The 16,774-nt window shown below is 38.0% G+C and overlaps 1 protein-coding gene across 1 annotated transcript in view; it reads right to left on the reverse strand.

Annotated features, from left to right (window-relative positions):
* The window catches only part of LOC139933759 (plexin-B-like), a 48,570-nt gene that overhangs the window by 20,938 nt on the left and 10,858 nt on the right, over positions 1–16,774 (reverse strand). The window contains exons 4-18 of the mRNA XM_071927957.1: positions 15,898–16,083; positions 15,271–15,423; positions 14,193–14,308; positions 12,721–12,853; positions 11,489–11,648; positions 9,832–9,931; positions 8,992–9,112; positions 7,127–7,258; positions 6,546–6,641; positions 5,892–5,997; positions 5,342–5,535; positions 4,507–4,661; positions 3,486–3,603; positions 1,678–1,814; positions 227–397 (exon numbers count right to left, since the gene is read on the reverse strand). Coding sequence (XP_071784058.1) covers positions 227–397; positions 1,678–1,814; positions 3,486–3,603; positions 4,507–4,661; positions 5,342–5,535; positions 5,892–5,997; positions 6,546–6,641; positions 7,127–7,258; positions 8,992–9,112; positions 9,832–9,931; positions 11,489–11,648; positions 12,721–12,853; positions 14,193–14,308; positions 15,271–15,423; positions 15,898–16,083 — 2,078 coding nt within the window. The remainder of the gene's footprint in view (positions 1–226; positions 398–1,677; positions 1,815–3,485; positions 3,604–4,506; positions 4,662–5,341; positions 5,536–5,891; positions 5,998–6,545; positions 6,642–7,126; positions 7,259–8,991; positions 9,113–9,831; positions 9,932–11,488; positions 11,649–12,720; positions 12,854–14,192; positions 14,309–15,270; positions 15,424–15,897; positions 16,084–16,774) is intronic.

Genomic DNA, 16,774 nt, shown 5'->3' on the forward strand with positions numbered 1-16,774 from the left:
AAGCAATCTCATGCAAAGTGTTTTTTTAATCTAGGGGAAAAAAATACACCCAAAATAGAATATGGAATATGCTAGTTAATGCACATGTATGAGCTCCTGTATCAAATATTAACGTTGATGCAAATCATGGATACTGTGGTTACACACAAAGTGTTGGTACATCTGTTTTTGTACATGTATCCATAGACTTGGCAAGCATCTCTACAATAAACTAGCTTAGACTTACGCCAATACACTCTTTGAAGGTGTCACCTTCCCCACTTTAGGATCAGTCTCGTACTTGTACATCATTGAGGTGTTTCTCACTGAGCCATCAAAGAGGACTGTAAAATTTTTCTCACCAGTTTTTAAGGCTCCGGATGTAAGGCACGTCATGTTGTTGTCGTTAACTTTGTCCCTGATGCAAAAAAAAAAATCATGCAGATATTTAATACACAATGAAGTTTTACCCCGATTGTGCACTGTTTTTTTATTCAGTCTCTACTCATAGGTCTTAAATGTCTGCTCTAAATAGTTATAATGTGTGTTAAGCACATTTAAACTACTTGGGTGGGTTCGAACCCCTGACTGTGCCATTCTGGAGCAGAGAGCAGCATGTCTTACCACTATACCACAGAGCTTACCCTGTCGCTAGAGGTGATATTTAAGCAGTGGGTACAACAACAATTTAATAATTTAATTTAATGTTGTAAAGCATTGTCGTTTCGGGAAATGGGAAGGTACTCACAATTGTTTCACACACAAATGTGTGAGGGTAAAACCAAATAACATTCTTTATTACTGATGCCAATTTAACATCCATTAAAAATATGTGGTAAACGGTATTAATCAGGCCTGTGAGCGGGTCATGAGAAAAAAAAACGGAAAATTGTGACCGGATTTTGGGCCAGCACTACGAACGTAATAAAAGGCTTTAATTAAAAACTGAAGCGTAGACAACACATTAACAGGAACATAGGCCACAATTCTTACATGTAACAATTTGTTGTACATCATCATTTTCAAGATATTTTTGTAGCATTCCTTTAGGAATAAATCCACAAGCGCAACGAGTCCTTGTCGTCGACTGTCATATATTTTACTTGTCGCAAAAAAATACACACCGTACATGTACATACACAATGTACGTCGCATGGGAAAACCATGTGTGCCTAATCTTGTCTCAAGGTGTTGGCTTTATAGTAAAGCGCCCTCTATTGGTGCAATGGAACAATGACATTGAAGTACATGTAAAATAGACAACACGCTAAACGAAAAATTAACAACAACGGCTCCAATGAAAGACCAACACGGAGCATTTTACTGGGTCTAGCCCCCGACTCACATGTCAAAATCAAATTGCAATTAAAGTGCTTCCCGATTCCAGGTACGTGCCTGCTTGACAATCTATTTTGGATGTAAAAAAGAAGAAGATAGAAACGGAACAGGAAAAAAGCGGAGCCCACAAGAAAAACAAGGAACAGGAAAAGAGCGGAACCCAAGAAAAATGGGAAAATTAAAAAGAGCGGAAATCCGCTCTAAAGCGGAGATTTCACAGGCCTGATTAATCTTGCAGAGACTAATCACTGCCTTGACAGTAAATATATACCTAAAAGGCAAAGTTGACGGTTTACCACTCAAACTTGCATAGTAAAACCAACCTTTACCTTAGTATATGAACGATGGTAAATGAATTACCTTTCAATCACACACAATAAGCCGCCTATGTCTGCCTTTATGTCTTTACCAGCATCCAGTGATGTACCCTTGATGGTCACCAGGGTGCCACCAGACTGAGGACCAATTGTTGGTGTGACTTCACTAATAATCGGGTCCTGCATAATCAAAATGCAAATTTGTCAAATATCAGAATGTTCCTTTTTACTTAAAGACCATATGCAAATCCAAAAGTGCATGATCAGCATGCATGATCAGCATGCAAAGAACTCTGGGTGAAATTCACAAATCCAAGCAACACCAGCAACCATCATGGCGTGCTGATAAAAAACCACCCCTGGTATCCCACCCAGTGTCTTAAAACCAGGTGAGCAACTGGATGCACTGGCCCAGCTTCATACTGTTCCCTTTTGGGCCATTGTTGTCCAGTCCACAATCATAGCTCCCCTCCTTGAACCAAACAATAACGTTAATTTGGGATTATTCCCCCAGAGTCAATCTTAACAATCACCCAGTATGGTCCAGGAGATGGCTCACTAAGCTATTAATCATCTAACCGCTTTGATAACTTTAACCTAACAGCTCCAGACCAGAAAGAAAACAGGTCTGGCAGAATGTACCAAGTGAAATAGATATAACAGTTGGTAGTGAATACCAGGTGGGCATTATATAGGGGGACGGTTGTTGCACGCCTTACATGTAAACTATTGCATGATGTCCATCTTGGCATATCGTACTCGGTTTCCCAAGAAGCATTGCCCAATATTTTGAAGATGGTTTCATTGTTTTTATATCTTAAGGATAGACTCCTTCAATCAAAAGTTTGCTACGGTATTTAAAGACACTGGACACTATTGGTAATTGTCAAAGACCAGTCTTCTCACTTGGTGTATCTTCACATATACATAAAATAACAAACCTGTGAAAATTTGAGCTCAATCGGTCGTCGGAGTTGCGAGATAATAATGAAAGAAAAAATACTCTTGTCACACAAAATTGTGTGCTTTCAGATGCTTGATTTCGAGACCTCAAATTCTAAATCTGAGGTCTCGAAATCAAATTCGTTGAAAATTACTTCTTTCTCGAAAACTACGTCACTTCAGAGGGAGCCGTTTCTCACAATGTTTTATACTATCGACCTCTCCCCAATTACTCGTTACCAAGTAAGGTTTAATGCTAATAATTATTTTGAGTAATTACCAATAGTGTCCACTGCCTTTAAATTGGGTAAAAAAAATGAAGGTGAGAAAAAAAGGTTTTAAATCTCATGGCATTCTCCATTATGTAACTAGCAATTTGAAAACTCAACAATTGTCAGAAGGGAGGAGTTTATATGCAGTAGGTAATAACCAGCAAGACCCACATATAACGCTGTAATGCTCTGACTGGAATGGTTTGCACCTGAGCAGACAATGATTCTATGTATCAAAAATGTTGGGAAACGTCAGATGCATAATTGTTAATACTCATTGGTGGGTCCCTATCAGGATTGCAACACACATAGAATCAAGAGTGATTAAAGTAACTGATTTTCAAAATTTGAGATGTGCCCTCTTTCTTCATATCAAGAGTTGATCAAATCAGACAGTGCAATCTCAATAGTGTATACAATTTAATATTGATCCTAATTGTGCCTGTAGTAAGATGTCTAGCAACTTCAGTAAGCTCATTATTAAGAGTGAGTGTACCTTGGGGTTCTTATAAACCCAATTCAAAAGCCTAAATTGCATTGTGTTCTCAAGGGTACAAACAAAGGATATTTCCCTAGACCCTCTTCACTGACATCACAATAAATTAGATTCTTCATCAAGAATAAATTGAAAACCTACCTTATATGTGAATATACCAACTCGTGTTCCAGTCTGCAAGGCACCATTTAACCCAGTTACAATCACAATCAGATCCAATGGTTCAGATTCATTATGCGGCACTGTTCTACAAGTCACACTATTAATGAAAACACAATCGAAGATTCAATACAGCTATTAGAAACACAAGGTTTGCGATTAGTATCATGTACATAACACTCTCTTATGAGCAGGTTGCGGTGGTTCTGATGCATCAACTTCACCTTTGGATGAGTATATAACGGAATGGCACAGGTGTCTAGTGCATAAACCTTCCCCATGTGGCTTTTATTATATCTTTCTGGGTTTTGATATCATTGAGGCTTTCTACCATTATTATCTTCACACCATTTAGGTTTAACGTAAATCTGTGGACATTGTGTTTTGTGTCCTACAAAGCAACAATTCGTGCTAAATGGTTTTATGTAAATGAAGTAGGGATAGTGCTCGAAGGCAGTGGACACTATTGTTAATTACTAAAAATAATTATTAGCACAAAAACCCTTCATTAGTAGCGAGTAATGGGGAGCTTTTGATAGTATAACGGCTCCCTCTGAAGTAACGTAGTTTTCGAGAGAGAAGTAATTTCCTCTGAATTTGATTTTGAGCCCTCGGAATTAGATTTCGAGGTCTCAAAATCAAGCATCTGAAAGCACACAACTTTGTGTGACAAGCATGACAAGGGTGTTTTTCCTTTCATTATTATCTTGCAACTTCGACCACCAATTGAGTTCAAATTATCACAGGTTTGTTATTTTATGCATATGTTGAGATACACAAAGTGAGAAGACTGGTCTTTGACAATTACAATCAATGGAATTGAAGGCCTTCGTGCTACAGTTTTTTGGTAAACTTTTTTATTTCCAGGCATACGTCCCTGGCTTTTGTTTTGTTTTGGTTATATGTTTGTATTTTGTATGTGTTTTTATGCCGAATAAATAATAATAAATAATAATAATAATGACCAATCGTGTACATTGTCTTTTAAGCGGAATTTCCTTACCTGGCACCAGTTTGATATTCCCCTCGGAAGTCACTCGTATCACATAGTTTGTCTCCGACTGTGATCTCTTGGACGTCATCAAATTGACGCCCAAGATCCGTTCCGCTGAGGGTAAGACTTGTATTGCCTTCGATAGGTCCAGACATTGGAAGTATCTGAAGCAACAAAAATTGAGCGAAATAACTTGCCATCAAAAACAATTTGCAAAACCATGGTTTGACACACATCACCGTATTTACTTCATCGAACCGAGGATTTCAATTGTTGAATGATAAGCAGCCTGTTAATTATCTGCTTCTGGTGCAGCAAAAGAGGCAGAGGCAGCCTTGACTAACATTTGTAAGTTCACGTCTCTGGAGATGAGATAAACTCTCACCGTCACTCAGATCAAAGTGCTCTACTCCGGCACTTAAAAAAAATGGACACTGGACACTATTGGTAATCACTGTTAGCATAAAAACTTACTTGGTAACAAGCAATGGAGAGCTGTTGATAGTATAAAACATTGTGAGAAACGGCTCCCACCAAAGTAACGTAGTTTTAGAGAAAGAAGTAAATATCCACTAAAATATTTGAATTTGATTTCAAGACCTCAGAATTTCATTTTGAGGTCTGGAAATCGAGCATCTGAAAGCACACAAGTTCGTGTGACAAGGATGTCTTTTCTTCCATTATTATCTCGCAACTTCGACGACCAATTGAGTTCAAATTTTCACAGGTTTGTTATTTTGTGCAAATGTTGAGATACACCAAGTGAGAAGACTGGTCTTTGACAATTACCGTTAGTGTCCAGTGTCTTAAAGCCATAATTATTGCAAATTTTTATTGAATCTACCTCTTCTATAACAGGGTCAGGGCAGTTGAGTCCATTATCACGAGTAACCATGGAGTTAGTCATCAAACATACTGCACTGTCGTTGACAGCACAGATCCCATCACACCAAACACATCCAAGCTCTTCCTGAGTAGTTACCTCAGACAAACAGCGACTACAGTCTGGACGAAGAGACTCACATTTGTAGAGTGTCACTGTAAACAAACAATTAATTATTATAAATTAGCCAACAGTTTCAAACAATAGCCTTATTGCACTCATCAAGTCATGCGAAAGTCAGAAGACCTATAGCGGGTATTGCAAATATCAACAAACAAGGTGCCAAGTAGGATTTGAAACTTTGCATGGTGGAAATACGATAAAGTAAGGTTTGCAGTAACACCATGTAATGATAATCTCTAAATGAGTTGGGATGGTTTTTCAACTCAACGTTTTCTTAGAAAAAAAGCCATTGCTGGGTTTTCCACGCTACTTTTGATGTCATATTTTAAGTTCAGCTATACTTTTGAATGGGGTACTCCCATTGCTTTTGTATTTTTTAAAATCTGACCGTTGAACCCATATCTGTCATCCAGTAGATGTACATCATCATTTGTATCGGTCCACTCCACCGTCAAGTCAACATTCAACTCTTGCTCATCAGCCGTGTATATGTACTACAGAATTAAAATACAAAAACAAAATCACTGAAGTGAACAATTGGTAAAGGTTTAGTCTAGCCATATGCACAAGCGCCATCTTAAAAATATACTGCAATGCATCTTTCAAACCAAAATACGGTTAAAAAATCAAGTTGCCAAGATGGATCCAATGCTGTAGTTTACATGTAACTATGCTAGGCTTTATAGCTGTGTACCGCATTGCTTCAAAATCAGCACACCATAATGGTTGCAGGTGTTGCTTGGACACGTATCTCGCCCAGAGCCCTTTGACCCCCATCATGCGCATTGGGATGAGCTACTTTCAGAAGTCAATGCTTAAGTTGCCAGGAATATAAGCTGCAACACAAAGTTTCTGATTTTTCATATTAATTAGGCATAGAAGACAGGGTTTGAAACATCTCCCTTTCCCAATTCCTGCATGTCAGATTTGAACGAGCAAACGCGACTAGCACATACTGACTTATAGAACTGGGATTGGGTGTGTCCTGTGCCTAATACATGTTTGCTCAGATTTTAAAAAGTAAAACACAAGTAGCACTTACCAAGTTATCTTCACAGGTCAAAGTGTCATTTTCACGGGTTGCTGTAGCTGACTGTTTGCCTCCCTCTATGTTTAGACTACACTGATAACTCTTTATCTATCCATAAAATATTAAGACAAAATGTTTAAAAATCATCATTCCTAGTGGCGTGCTCATTATTTTACATTTGGCTCAGAGAGCAATATTTGAATTATAAGGCTTGTAAGAGTGTTCGCAAGGTTCAGCGGCAAAATCTACAATAAAGCCATCTTCTCCAATAAGTTTACCGAATCCTTAATGAATGTGCAGTACATAACACCTACCATCGCTAGGTCATCCCAACTACATCACTTAAGTTGGGACAGGTCCCTTCCATAGTTGGGACAATTTTTATGGACAATTATAAAGCCGACCAATTCCATGACCAGGCAATTCCAGCTACATCTGGGCCATCCCAACTGTAACACACAAGTTGAGACTATAGTCGGGACATTTCTAAAGTTGGGGCGAAACACAATCCTCTTTTTCTTTGTACACAATAAGGTATTTTTCTTCACTTATTAGTGCTAAGTGTGTACAGTACACCTCGTAAAGCCACTAACCTGTGCAGCATTAGGAAGGTTTTCAGTCTGGACGATAATTTGTCTGTCTACTCCATTAGAGACCAAAGTCTCACCTCCTTGAATCTGTAGTTGAGGGCATGAATCAGGTCCTTGCATGCTGGTACCCTTATTCTGAAAGGATATTCCAAAAGAATTGGTGTTATTACTGGTGTTACTATGTAGGTGTTAGTAACATCTACATACTTTTTGATTTGTAAAAAAAATCTTTTAATTCATGATTATCAACAATCCAGATGAACTTTTAATGAATTGGTGTTATTATTTTTTATAGTAACCTATACTTTAAAGGCAGTGCACACTATTGGTAATTACTCAAAAAAGTTATTAGCAAAAAACCTTACTTGGAAATGAGTAATGGGGAGAGGTTGAAAGTATACAACATTGTGAGAAACGGCTCCCTTTAAAATGACATAGTTTTCGAGAAAGAAGTAATTTTCCACGAATTTGATTTTGAGACCTCAGATTTAGAATTTGAGGTCTCAAAATCAAGCATCTGAAAGCACACAACTTTGTGTGACAAGGGTGTTTTTCTTTCAATATTATCTCGCAACTGCAACAACCAATTGAGCTCAAATTTTCACAGGTATGTTATTTTATGTGTATGTTGAGATACACCAAGTGAGCAGACTGGTCGTTGACAATTACCAATAGTGTCCAATGTCTTTAAGCTGGACTTTACTTCTAAAATTACTTCCAAGGTAAATTAAGTTTTGTGATGCACTCATTTTCCAAAAGATAAAACTCCTTATGAAAAAGTTTCTAACTTTTTGTCAAAATGGTGTAAAATGTCATTTTCCTTGATACTCTTCCAGAGCAAACTTTGAAGCATTCATCATCAGGCATCAACAAAAAATGATTGTGTACACTCCAAAGAGGACATGTTTGAATCAGTCAACATGTCAAGTTTAAGAATGTCTTGTTTGAATATCATCAAAACCAAAAGTAGTCTGATACCTTTTAGTCCATTGAGAATTAATGTCTATTAACACCAGTTCAAGGCAAGGAACATGACAACATGAGAACATAAGATCTACAAATGCATACCTGCCAACCTTGAGGAATGAAAAAGAGTAATCAAGCAAAATCGAGCAAAATCATGTGATTCTTACAAAAAGTATGCACACTGATAGTGCACTCTAAAGAAAATGGGGAAGAAAAAAAAAAACCGGAAAACCGTTGTCCAGATTTTGGGCAAGCACAACGAACGTTAAAAGGCTTTCAAAAATAAACGGCAGCGTAGACAAAACATTCACAGAAACATAGGCCACAATTCTTACATTGTAACAATGTGTTGTGCATCCTCATATTTAAGATATTTTGTAGCTTTCCTTAGCGTAATTCCACAAGCGCGATGCGTCCTCGTCGGCCAGACTGCCATATTATTTTACTTGTCGCAAAAATACACGTCCACACACACACAACCCATACAACGTACGTCGTGTGGGAAAACCATGTGCGCTAAATAGTTGTCTCAAGGTGTTGGCTTTTTAGTAAAGCACCCTCTCTTGGTACAATGGAACAATGGCATTGAAGACATGTATAATGGACATCGCGCTAGACAAAAAACTAACAACAACGGCTCCGATGAAAGACCACACGGAGCGTTTTACGCTCACATTAACGACAAATATACTGCTTGGAAAACAAGACGGATAAATAATTGATACATCTTACCGTTCAAAATATAAATAAATCATTGTATTTAATTGTACATGATTTTGAGGAAATGCGTAATAAAGGGTTAGTAATTCGTATCCGTACTACAGCTTGTATTTCCGTAATGATTACGCCTAAATCGGAATGGTTGGCAGATATGCAAATGTTACTGTGTTTTCTGTACTCACATTCTGTCCAGTCACGATTACTTCATTTTGTCCAGAGCAAGTAGAGGTGCTCTCATGAGTGCATCTATTCTCAAAGACACACCAGTCACAGGCCCAGGGACTACCAACGCATGATACACAACTACAAGAATCAAACAGTTTGAATAACTTAGATGATTTGTAAATACAGGGTTACTCAAGTTACAGGACAGGGTTACTCCAATTACTCAATCAACAATGTTACTTCAATCTAGAGGGTTGCTCACTTAACAGGGTTACTCGCGTTTTACATGGTTGCCTATCACTGTAAGGGTACCCCAGTGACAACCTCTGAATCTACGAACATGCTTACCTCATTGTACTATTTCAAACTATATAAGTTTTATAAACGTAGGTCTTTTCTTGTGTGTGAACACTGTCCTTACAAAGTCTCAACCATGATAATAGCTTTAGACCTAATAAAATATCTTCCAACCCGCCAAGCCACATGGACAAGATTGATTTCAGGCAGGAGTGGCTATTAGCCCCGGCCTACAATTCCCGTGGGAATTCTTAAAGCAATGTCATAAATAAAGGTTGTTTTATTAAAGAACTCAACCAAGGGTAGTTTGGACATGCTTCAAACTATTTGGCTAGGTCTGCGCTCAACAGGGGAACTTATAATTTTTTTTGTTCCAAACAGTACAGCGGCATCAATCCAAAGATTTTAAAATAATTTTCTTAGCCTTCGATAAAAACTATGCTTGGATTGAAACGTCAGGCCCTTAATTATTTGTTGCATCTATACCGTAGGTCCTTTTGGTTTCCAACAGGTAATTTTTAATATATTTTTTTATATGTCGTTTACATTTTTGCACTCACCTTGTGTGTGAGGAGCAATCATAAAAACTGAACTCTCGATCCACAAAGTTGACTCCTGTCTCTGTTGACTCAACACTCAAAAGCATTGATGAGTGATCATCTGAGTAGAGAAACACAGTTTAGAATCCGAAAAAATATGCTCCTTACAAACAAACCCTTGCTAGGTTAGCTCCATTCTACATACAATACCGGTTACAACTTTGCTACCTGGGACTAGGTCTCTGATCTTATAGACCAATCCAGGCGCGCAAGTGCTGGGCACCGCCAACGGCACGCCGCGCCACAGCTGCGGTGTACTTGTGCCAAATTTTGTGCACAAAGACACACGATCGATTCCCTTTTCACTTGTTATGGAAATTTAATGTCTACCTTGACAATCTATGCAATTTCTCTGCCATGGCTGCATGATAAGACGATTTACTACATTCTTGGTAATTTTCTTAAAGTAAGCACTGAGTAAAATACTGAAATTCTGACAAAATGTAACGCATTTAAGCAACTATTATGCAGTTTACGTGTCTTTTTCCCCTAACTCACCTAAGACAATCACCGTTTTCAAGATGATTTGGTTTCTATTTAGTTGCAAATATTTGTGGTCAGAGATCTACATCAGTGTATCATGATGTCCTGTCTAGTAAATTGTGTCAGTCGTTGAGGAAAACATTTAATTTCCATAAAGAGTGAAAAGGAAGATGATTTCCTCATGTCTTTGTGCACAAAACTAGGCACATGTACACCGCAGCAGTGGCGCCCGGTGCTCAACACCTGTGCGCCCGGTGCGCGCCTTGATTGGTCTACTCTTAAATATCTGTTTCAAAAACTCTTCTGGCAAGCTACAGGGACCGAGCCTTCTCAAAAAGAGCCGACTCTTTTTAATCATTGGTTTGAACCAGAGTGATTTCATAGAGATTGGTGCCCTTGAATTAGCCCCCAGATACTGGTACTACCAGTTTGTCATAAATATTACTTGCATCAGGAAATTTCTTAAGTTAGCCCTATGTGTCCTTGGCTAATTATGCAAAGAAAATTGGTTACCATGTGACCAACAAATTATATTTGTTTAAGTTCAAGATGACCCAAATAAAGTTAGGAAAGTCGGCTTTGAACCCTTGTTTGCCTCAACTACCTTTTTCAAGAATTTTGAACTCTGTTGGTTCTACCCCATCTTCTTCTTCCCCTCAACTCTTCTCTACAGCACAACTCAAGATTGATGTGAATTGGTTTCAGGGGAACTTTAAGGCACTGGACACTATTGGTAATTACCAAGGACCAGTATTCTCACTTGGTGTATCTCAACATATGCACAAAATAACAACCCTGTGAAAATTTGAGCTTGATTGGTCATCGAAGTTGCGAGAGAATAATGGAAGAAAAAAACATCCTTGTCGCCCAAGTCGTGTGCTTTCAGATGCTTGAATTTGAGACCTCAGCCGAGTTCTCGATTTCAATTCTACTTCTGTGTTACTACATGTATGTTACTTCAGATGGAGCCTTTTATCACAATGTTTTATACTGCCAAAAGCTCTCCATTGCTCATTACCAAGTTAAGTTTTATGCCAACGATTATTTTGATTAGTTACCAACAGTGTCCAGTGCCTTTAATGCCCCAGCAATTGTGTAAGGTACTTTAATATTTGATTTTAAAATGGTTACTTACCTGCCATCATGATTTCAGGTATCAGATTACTTGGTGGTGTGGTGCACTGAAGAGTGTCTCCACTTTTAAAAGCTTGGTTGCTAAATACATCATCAAAGTTGCAGATATAATGCAGACTGCTGTTTAGCAAATCTGGTAGCTGCTGCACTGTCAAAGTTATCTGTTATAAAAAAGTAAAAATCATTGATAACAAAACCAGGACTTTGTAATACATATATATCCCTTCTGTGATAACAAACAAACAAATAGTGGATTTGTTTGGGTAGGCTGAAAAAGGGTTCATGCAGACTTTTCAGCCTTCTCTTCTGTAGAGGCAAGAGAAGGAAGTGAGCATTCACTAAAAATACCACAGCAAAATCCACAGTAAGATGTCCATATTATAAAAGGATTTATCTCCTGCAACTAATGCATTCTTCACAAGAAAAAAGCAGTACAATGTGTTGAAGGAACATGTTGCCTTGGATCGGCCGAGTTGGTCTTTGAAAAGCGTTTTTTACCATTTGTTATAAAATGCACATGGTTAAAAAATGGTTAGAAAGATATTTTAAAAGTATCACTCAAAATTGCGTGGTTTTCCTTTAACTCTGCGAACTAACACGGTCGGCCATTTACGGGAGTCCAAAATTTGACTCCCGTAAATGGCCGACCGTGTTTGCAACGAGGTAAAAGGAAAACCACGCAATTTCGAGTGATACTTTTAAAATATCTTTCTAATCATATGCATTCTATAACAAACGGTTACATACGCTTTTCAAAGACCAACTCGACCGAGCCAAGGCAACGTGTTCCTTTAAGTACCACAGCACCGTCACTTATTATAAAAATACAATGTGAAGGTCACAGGTCAAAATGCAGCTGGGTACCAAGACTCTACCATACATACATTAAAAATACACGTTTCAACAAGCCCTAAAAATTTCAATATTTCTTTAATAACAAAATTTGTTGAACACAAAACAATATTCTCATAGAGGTCTAGGACATTATACCTCTCAAGCAAACAGTGTTGGGAGCATGACCCGAGCCATGCTCCATACAAAATAGGCAGAAATACCTAAAGAAAATAAATGTGCTCTCTTGCTCAAAATGGGAAAAGAGAGTGAGCCAAAAGGTCGTGGACACAAACTGAACTTTTTATTGTAAATATGCAAAACAATTATACATATTATAAATATTGAGGGTGCACTTTTTGGTGTTCACTGCATTTGATTATATTGATTGGAAATTAATACCTGTTGTTCTGAAAGAGTGATAGGATGGCTGTCATACGGAGCTATATCAGTAATCTTAATACACTGAGGGTCATTGTAAGACAACCAGCGGGATGAAACATCTGGCTGGGGACACTCATTATACCGGGTACACCTTAAAGTAAAAAACAAGAAATAATATTTTTCTACAGTGTACAGCAGCAAGAATTAATCGACAACTCTTCTCCAGACAAGATACTTATTGTAGAACCAATCATAATGGGTACGTTGAATTAGCTTTCCTGCGACGACCCTGTGGTGTTCTTTCAGGTGTGACCCTGACTAGAGCTTATCGAACAATCACTCGCCCTATCATGGTGGCGTCATGCATGTCGGGCTAGCCCTAAGTGACCCGTTCCACAAGCAGGGCACTTGGGGCTGACCGGGGTGAGCCCCTGGAAAGACGTCAAAGCTATTTGAACATACCAGGGGCATACCAGGGGCAGATCAGGGTTGACCCGGGGAAGTTAATCGAACGTACCCACTATGTGATACCAAGATACATGTTCATGGCTCAGAGGATCGCGAGTGATTCACATACACCTTACCTTGATTGTGCCTTATTGTTGGTCGTTTTAAGCGCCATGAACAGTATGAAAAATAGGCCCGGGTTCAAGGTTGTAATAAGGTAAATTGATCTACGCTCTTTAGTGCAATGTGCAATAGGAAACAGCCCTGGGTTTGAGGTTGTAGTTAAACTAGTATTTGATATTTGTTCCTTGGTTTGATGTGCTATAGGGAATAGGGAAGCAATATTTTGGTCAATGACCGATCTCGTTTGTCTGCTTTTTCAACTGTGCCAATTTTAAGAAGTAACTACCTAAATAGTAAATTTGCTGGTACAACCTTGTATAATATCTCTTTTGAGGGAATATAATAACTAATAACTTTCGATTTATATAGCGCCTAATAACTAAGCGCTTTACATTATTGCCCTGGTCATAGCGCCAATAACATCCCTTTTTAATGTTTCTCAGCTCCCTTGGGAGTATACAACCTGGGCAACAGTTTATATCGCTCCAAAGGCTTTTTTCATTCACAATATCAACCTCTACCCTCGCAGGTACCCATTTATTCCCCTGGGTGAAGAGAAGCAATTATAGTAAAGTATCTTGCTCAAGGACACAAGTGTCACGACCGGGATTCGAACCCACACTTCGGTGAAAACGCACCAGAACTTGAATTCGATGCTCTTAACCACTCGGCCATGACACTCTACACTGAAAAGACCCGGTGTGGTCTTCACGTTTCGAACAGTATACTCTGCTCATCTTCAGGAGAATTGTGGCAATTTTGTTGTAATAACGTTGAAAGATGACAACAGATCGCCCCCTATATATGGGAATATTTTATCACGGTATAACAAAACAAGGGGTCCATTGATTTTGTACACCGTCAGCTTTGCCTCAGGTGTACAAATCATGTTTGTTAATCAGCCAAGATACAATACTTACTGTCTTTGCAGAGTACACCAGCCACAGTATGGGTCTCCATCCATCCCTGCATCCGTACCAATACACGTCTCACACGTTGTATACTGACCACAATTCTCAACACGCATCTTCAGAAACTGCAACATTAATGAAAAGAAAAACCATCCATCCAGAAATCTCACCCCAAAAAACGAAGCAGGGTAGACTGTCCTTGAAAATTTGTAAAAAGAATGACCAAAAGACAGCTAAGCAGATTCCGTGTATTAAGTTATAGCTACAAAAATTGAATAAATAGGTTTTAACACCACATACTACCCATGTCCTTGGAAATGAAACAAGGTATCAGTACCAAGCTGTGATAATGAGATAGCATTTTTACTTGTGGAGTTTCTTTCTGATTAGCAAAGTTGTCCTGTGCTAAGCAAGGTTTATGCATAAGAAGCTAATTGAAATGGAATCCATTCGAACCTGACTCAGGCTAGGCCTAAGAGTCCATTCAATCCTGGCTTATCAACAAAGTAGAATGGTGTTTAAAGCTTTGCACGGTGTGCAAAATAAAAAGTAACAATAAACTTGCGGGTACAACAATGTTTAATGTCTTTTGAGGAAGTGTTGGCTCTGAAGAGTCGTTGCGGTGTCTTCAACATTAAAGCACAACATGTCACTCCAGCTACTGGTAAGCTTGGGATTGATTTTGTCATTAATCAAAGGTCTTAAAGGCATTAGACACCTTTGGTAATTGTCAAAGACCAGTCTTCTCACTTGGTGTATCCCAACATATGCACCAAATAACAAACCTGTGAACATTTGACCTCAATTGGTCGAGATAATAATTGGAAGAAAAAACACCCTTCACACAACTTTCAGAAGCTTGATTTCCAAACCTCTAATCTAATTCCGAGGTCTCATAACCAAATTCGTGAAAAATTACTTCTTTTTTCGAAAACTACATCACTTCAGAGGGAGCCATTTCTCACAATGTTTTATACCATTAACAGCTCTCCATTGCTTGTTACCAAGTAAGTTTTTATGATAACAATTATTTTGAGTATTTATTAAGTGTCCACTGCCTTTAAATAAATTTTGGTTAGCTTCTTACCTTTTGTTCAGTTAGTAGATGGAGTTCTCCCGTTGCGTCATTGATCTTCATATCTCTCTTTACTGGATTGGTGGTGAATCCTTTCAGGTTATCATCAAATGGGATTGGTACTTGCTCATACAATCTGGCTGAAGATCCACTCTCAATATGAACCTGGCAATTTAATTTTTGCAGAATATTTACATTTAACAGAACAGCTTAAGATGGCAAAACTTTGATCAATATGTATACCATACTAAGGCAAGTCACTCATAATTTCATAAGCATGTCTTTCCTGATGAGTGAATTTCAACGATTTTTCTTTTTCAAAGATTTTGACTTCATCACTTTAGAATTGCAAAGGTTGTGGGTTTGCATCCCACTCGAGTAATATGCCTGTGATTTTGTTTTCACAGAACTTGGGAATGCACCGAGTATCCACAGTGGCAATACACATCGGTGTAAGGGTAAAACAAAATTAATATTCATCACTTCAACAGTGTTACTTTTTTAACAGCCGTGTTTAGTTGTTGAGATCGAGGAAGTCAGGGTTAAAGGTGTTTTTCCATTTCAATATTTTTTTTTATTTTTATAAAGCTAATCCTCTTTACATGAAATCTTCCATGGTTCTTTGTAGATGATACTGACCTTTAAGAGTTGTGCTTCTGTGGTGCCAATGAATGCTACAGTGTGGTCGAGTTCAATGCTGGTTATAATGGAGGAAGTCAAATGGTCTGGAAGCTCCAACACTGCTGTAGATACATTTGGGGTAATACCATCAGCGTATTTGTATCGGCCCATAGCATCACAGTATGGGCCAGGATTGATAGGTGGCTGCAGACAAAATATACCATGATTATTAGATGCCATAGCCAGGGAAGCTGAATTGCCAGATTACTTGCAGTCAATTGGAAACGTTTCTTGCATCGATTACTCGAAGAATCTTAAGTAAAACAACAAGGTTTCTATCCGATTCCTAATGGTTCATCCCTCACGAGATCAGGAGCACAGGTGAAATACATGGAAATACATGCTTATCTCCAGTTGAAATGCTTTGTCTCACAAACAGTTTTTAAATTCTTAAAAGAGACTCTCGTTGAGTTTCTATGTTTTGTTCACAGTGCTTAATAAATTCCTCTTGTAATTAAAAAAATTAATAACTTAAAACTGTTTATTATATTTTTAAGAATACTACATACATTTTAAATTAAATTCAACTATCATCTGTTCAGACAAAAAAAGCTGGAACAAGCATAAATGTCACTCTGAACTGTACAGTTACTTTTATAAACAATTAAAATACCGCTGAAAACAAATCCTAATAATTTCTAACCATTATTTGGCAATAATCAGATATAAAAAAACGCAGAGATTTTTACAATATGCAGACAACTCAAATCATCAAGTCATCCTATTGGTCTCTGATTGGCAGATTTTACAATCTAGTTATGTTAATGCTTTTCATAGATTTTTCTGTCTCTATTCATGTTGCTGTCCAAAGGGAGTTCTTACAATCTAAAATTTT

Source organism: Asterias amurensis, chromosome 2 (genome assembly GCF_032118995.1).
Source record: "Asterias amurensis chromosome 2, ASM3211899v1".
NCBI classification, from domain to species: domain Eukaryota; kingdom Metazoa; phylum Echinodermata; class Asteroidea; order Forcipulatida; family Asteriidae; genus Asterias; species Asterias amurensis.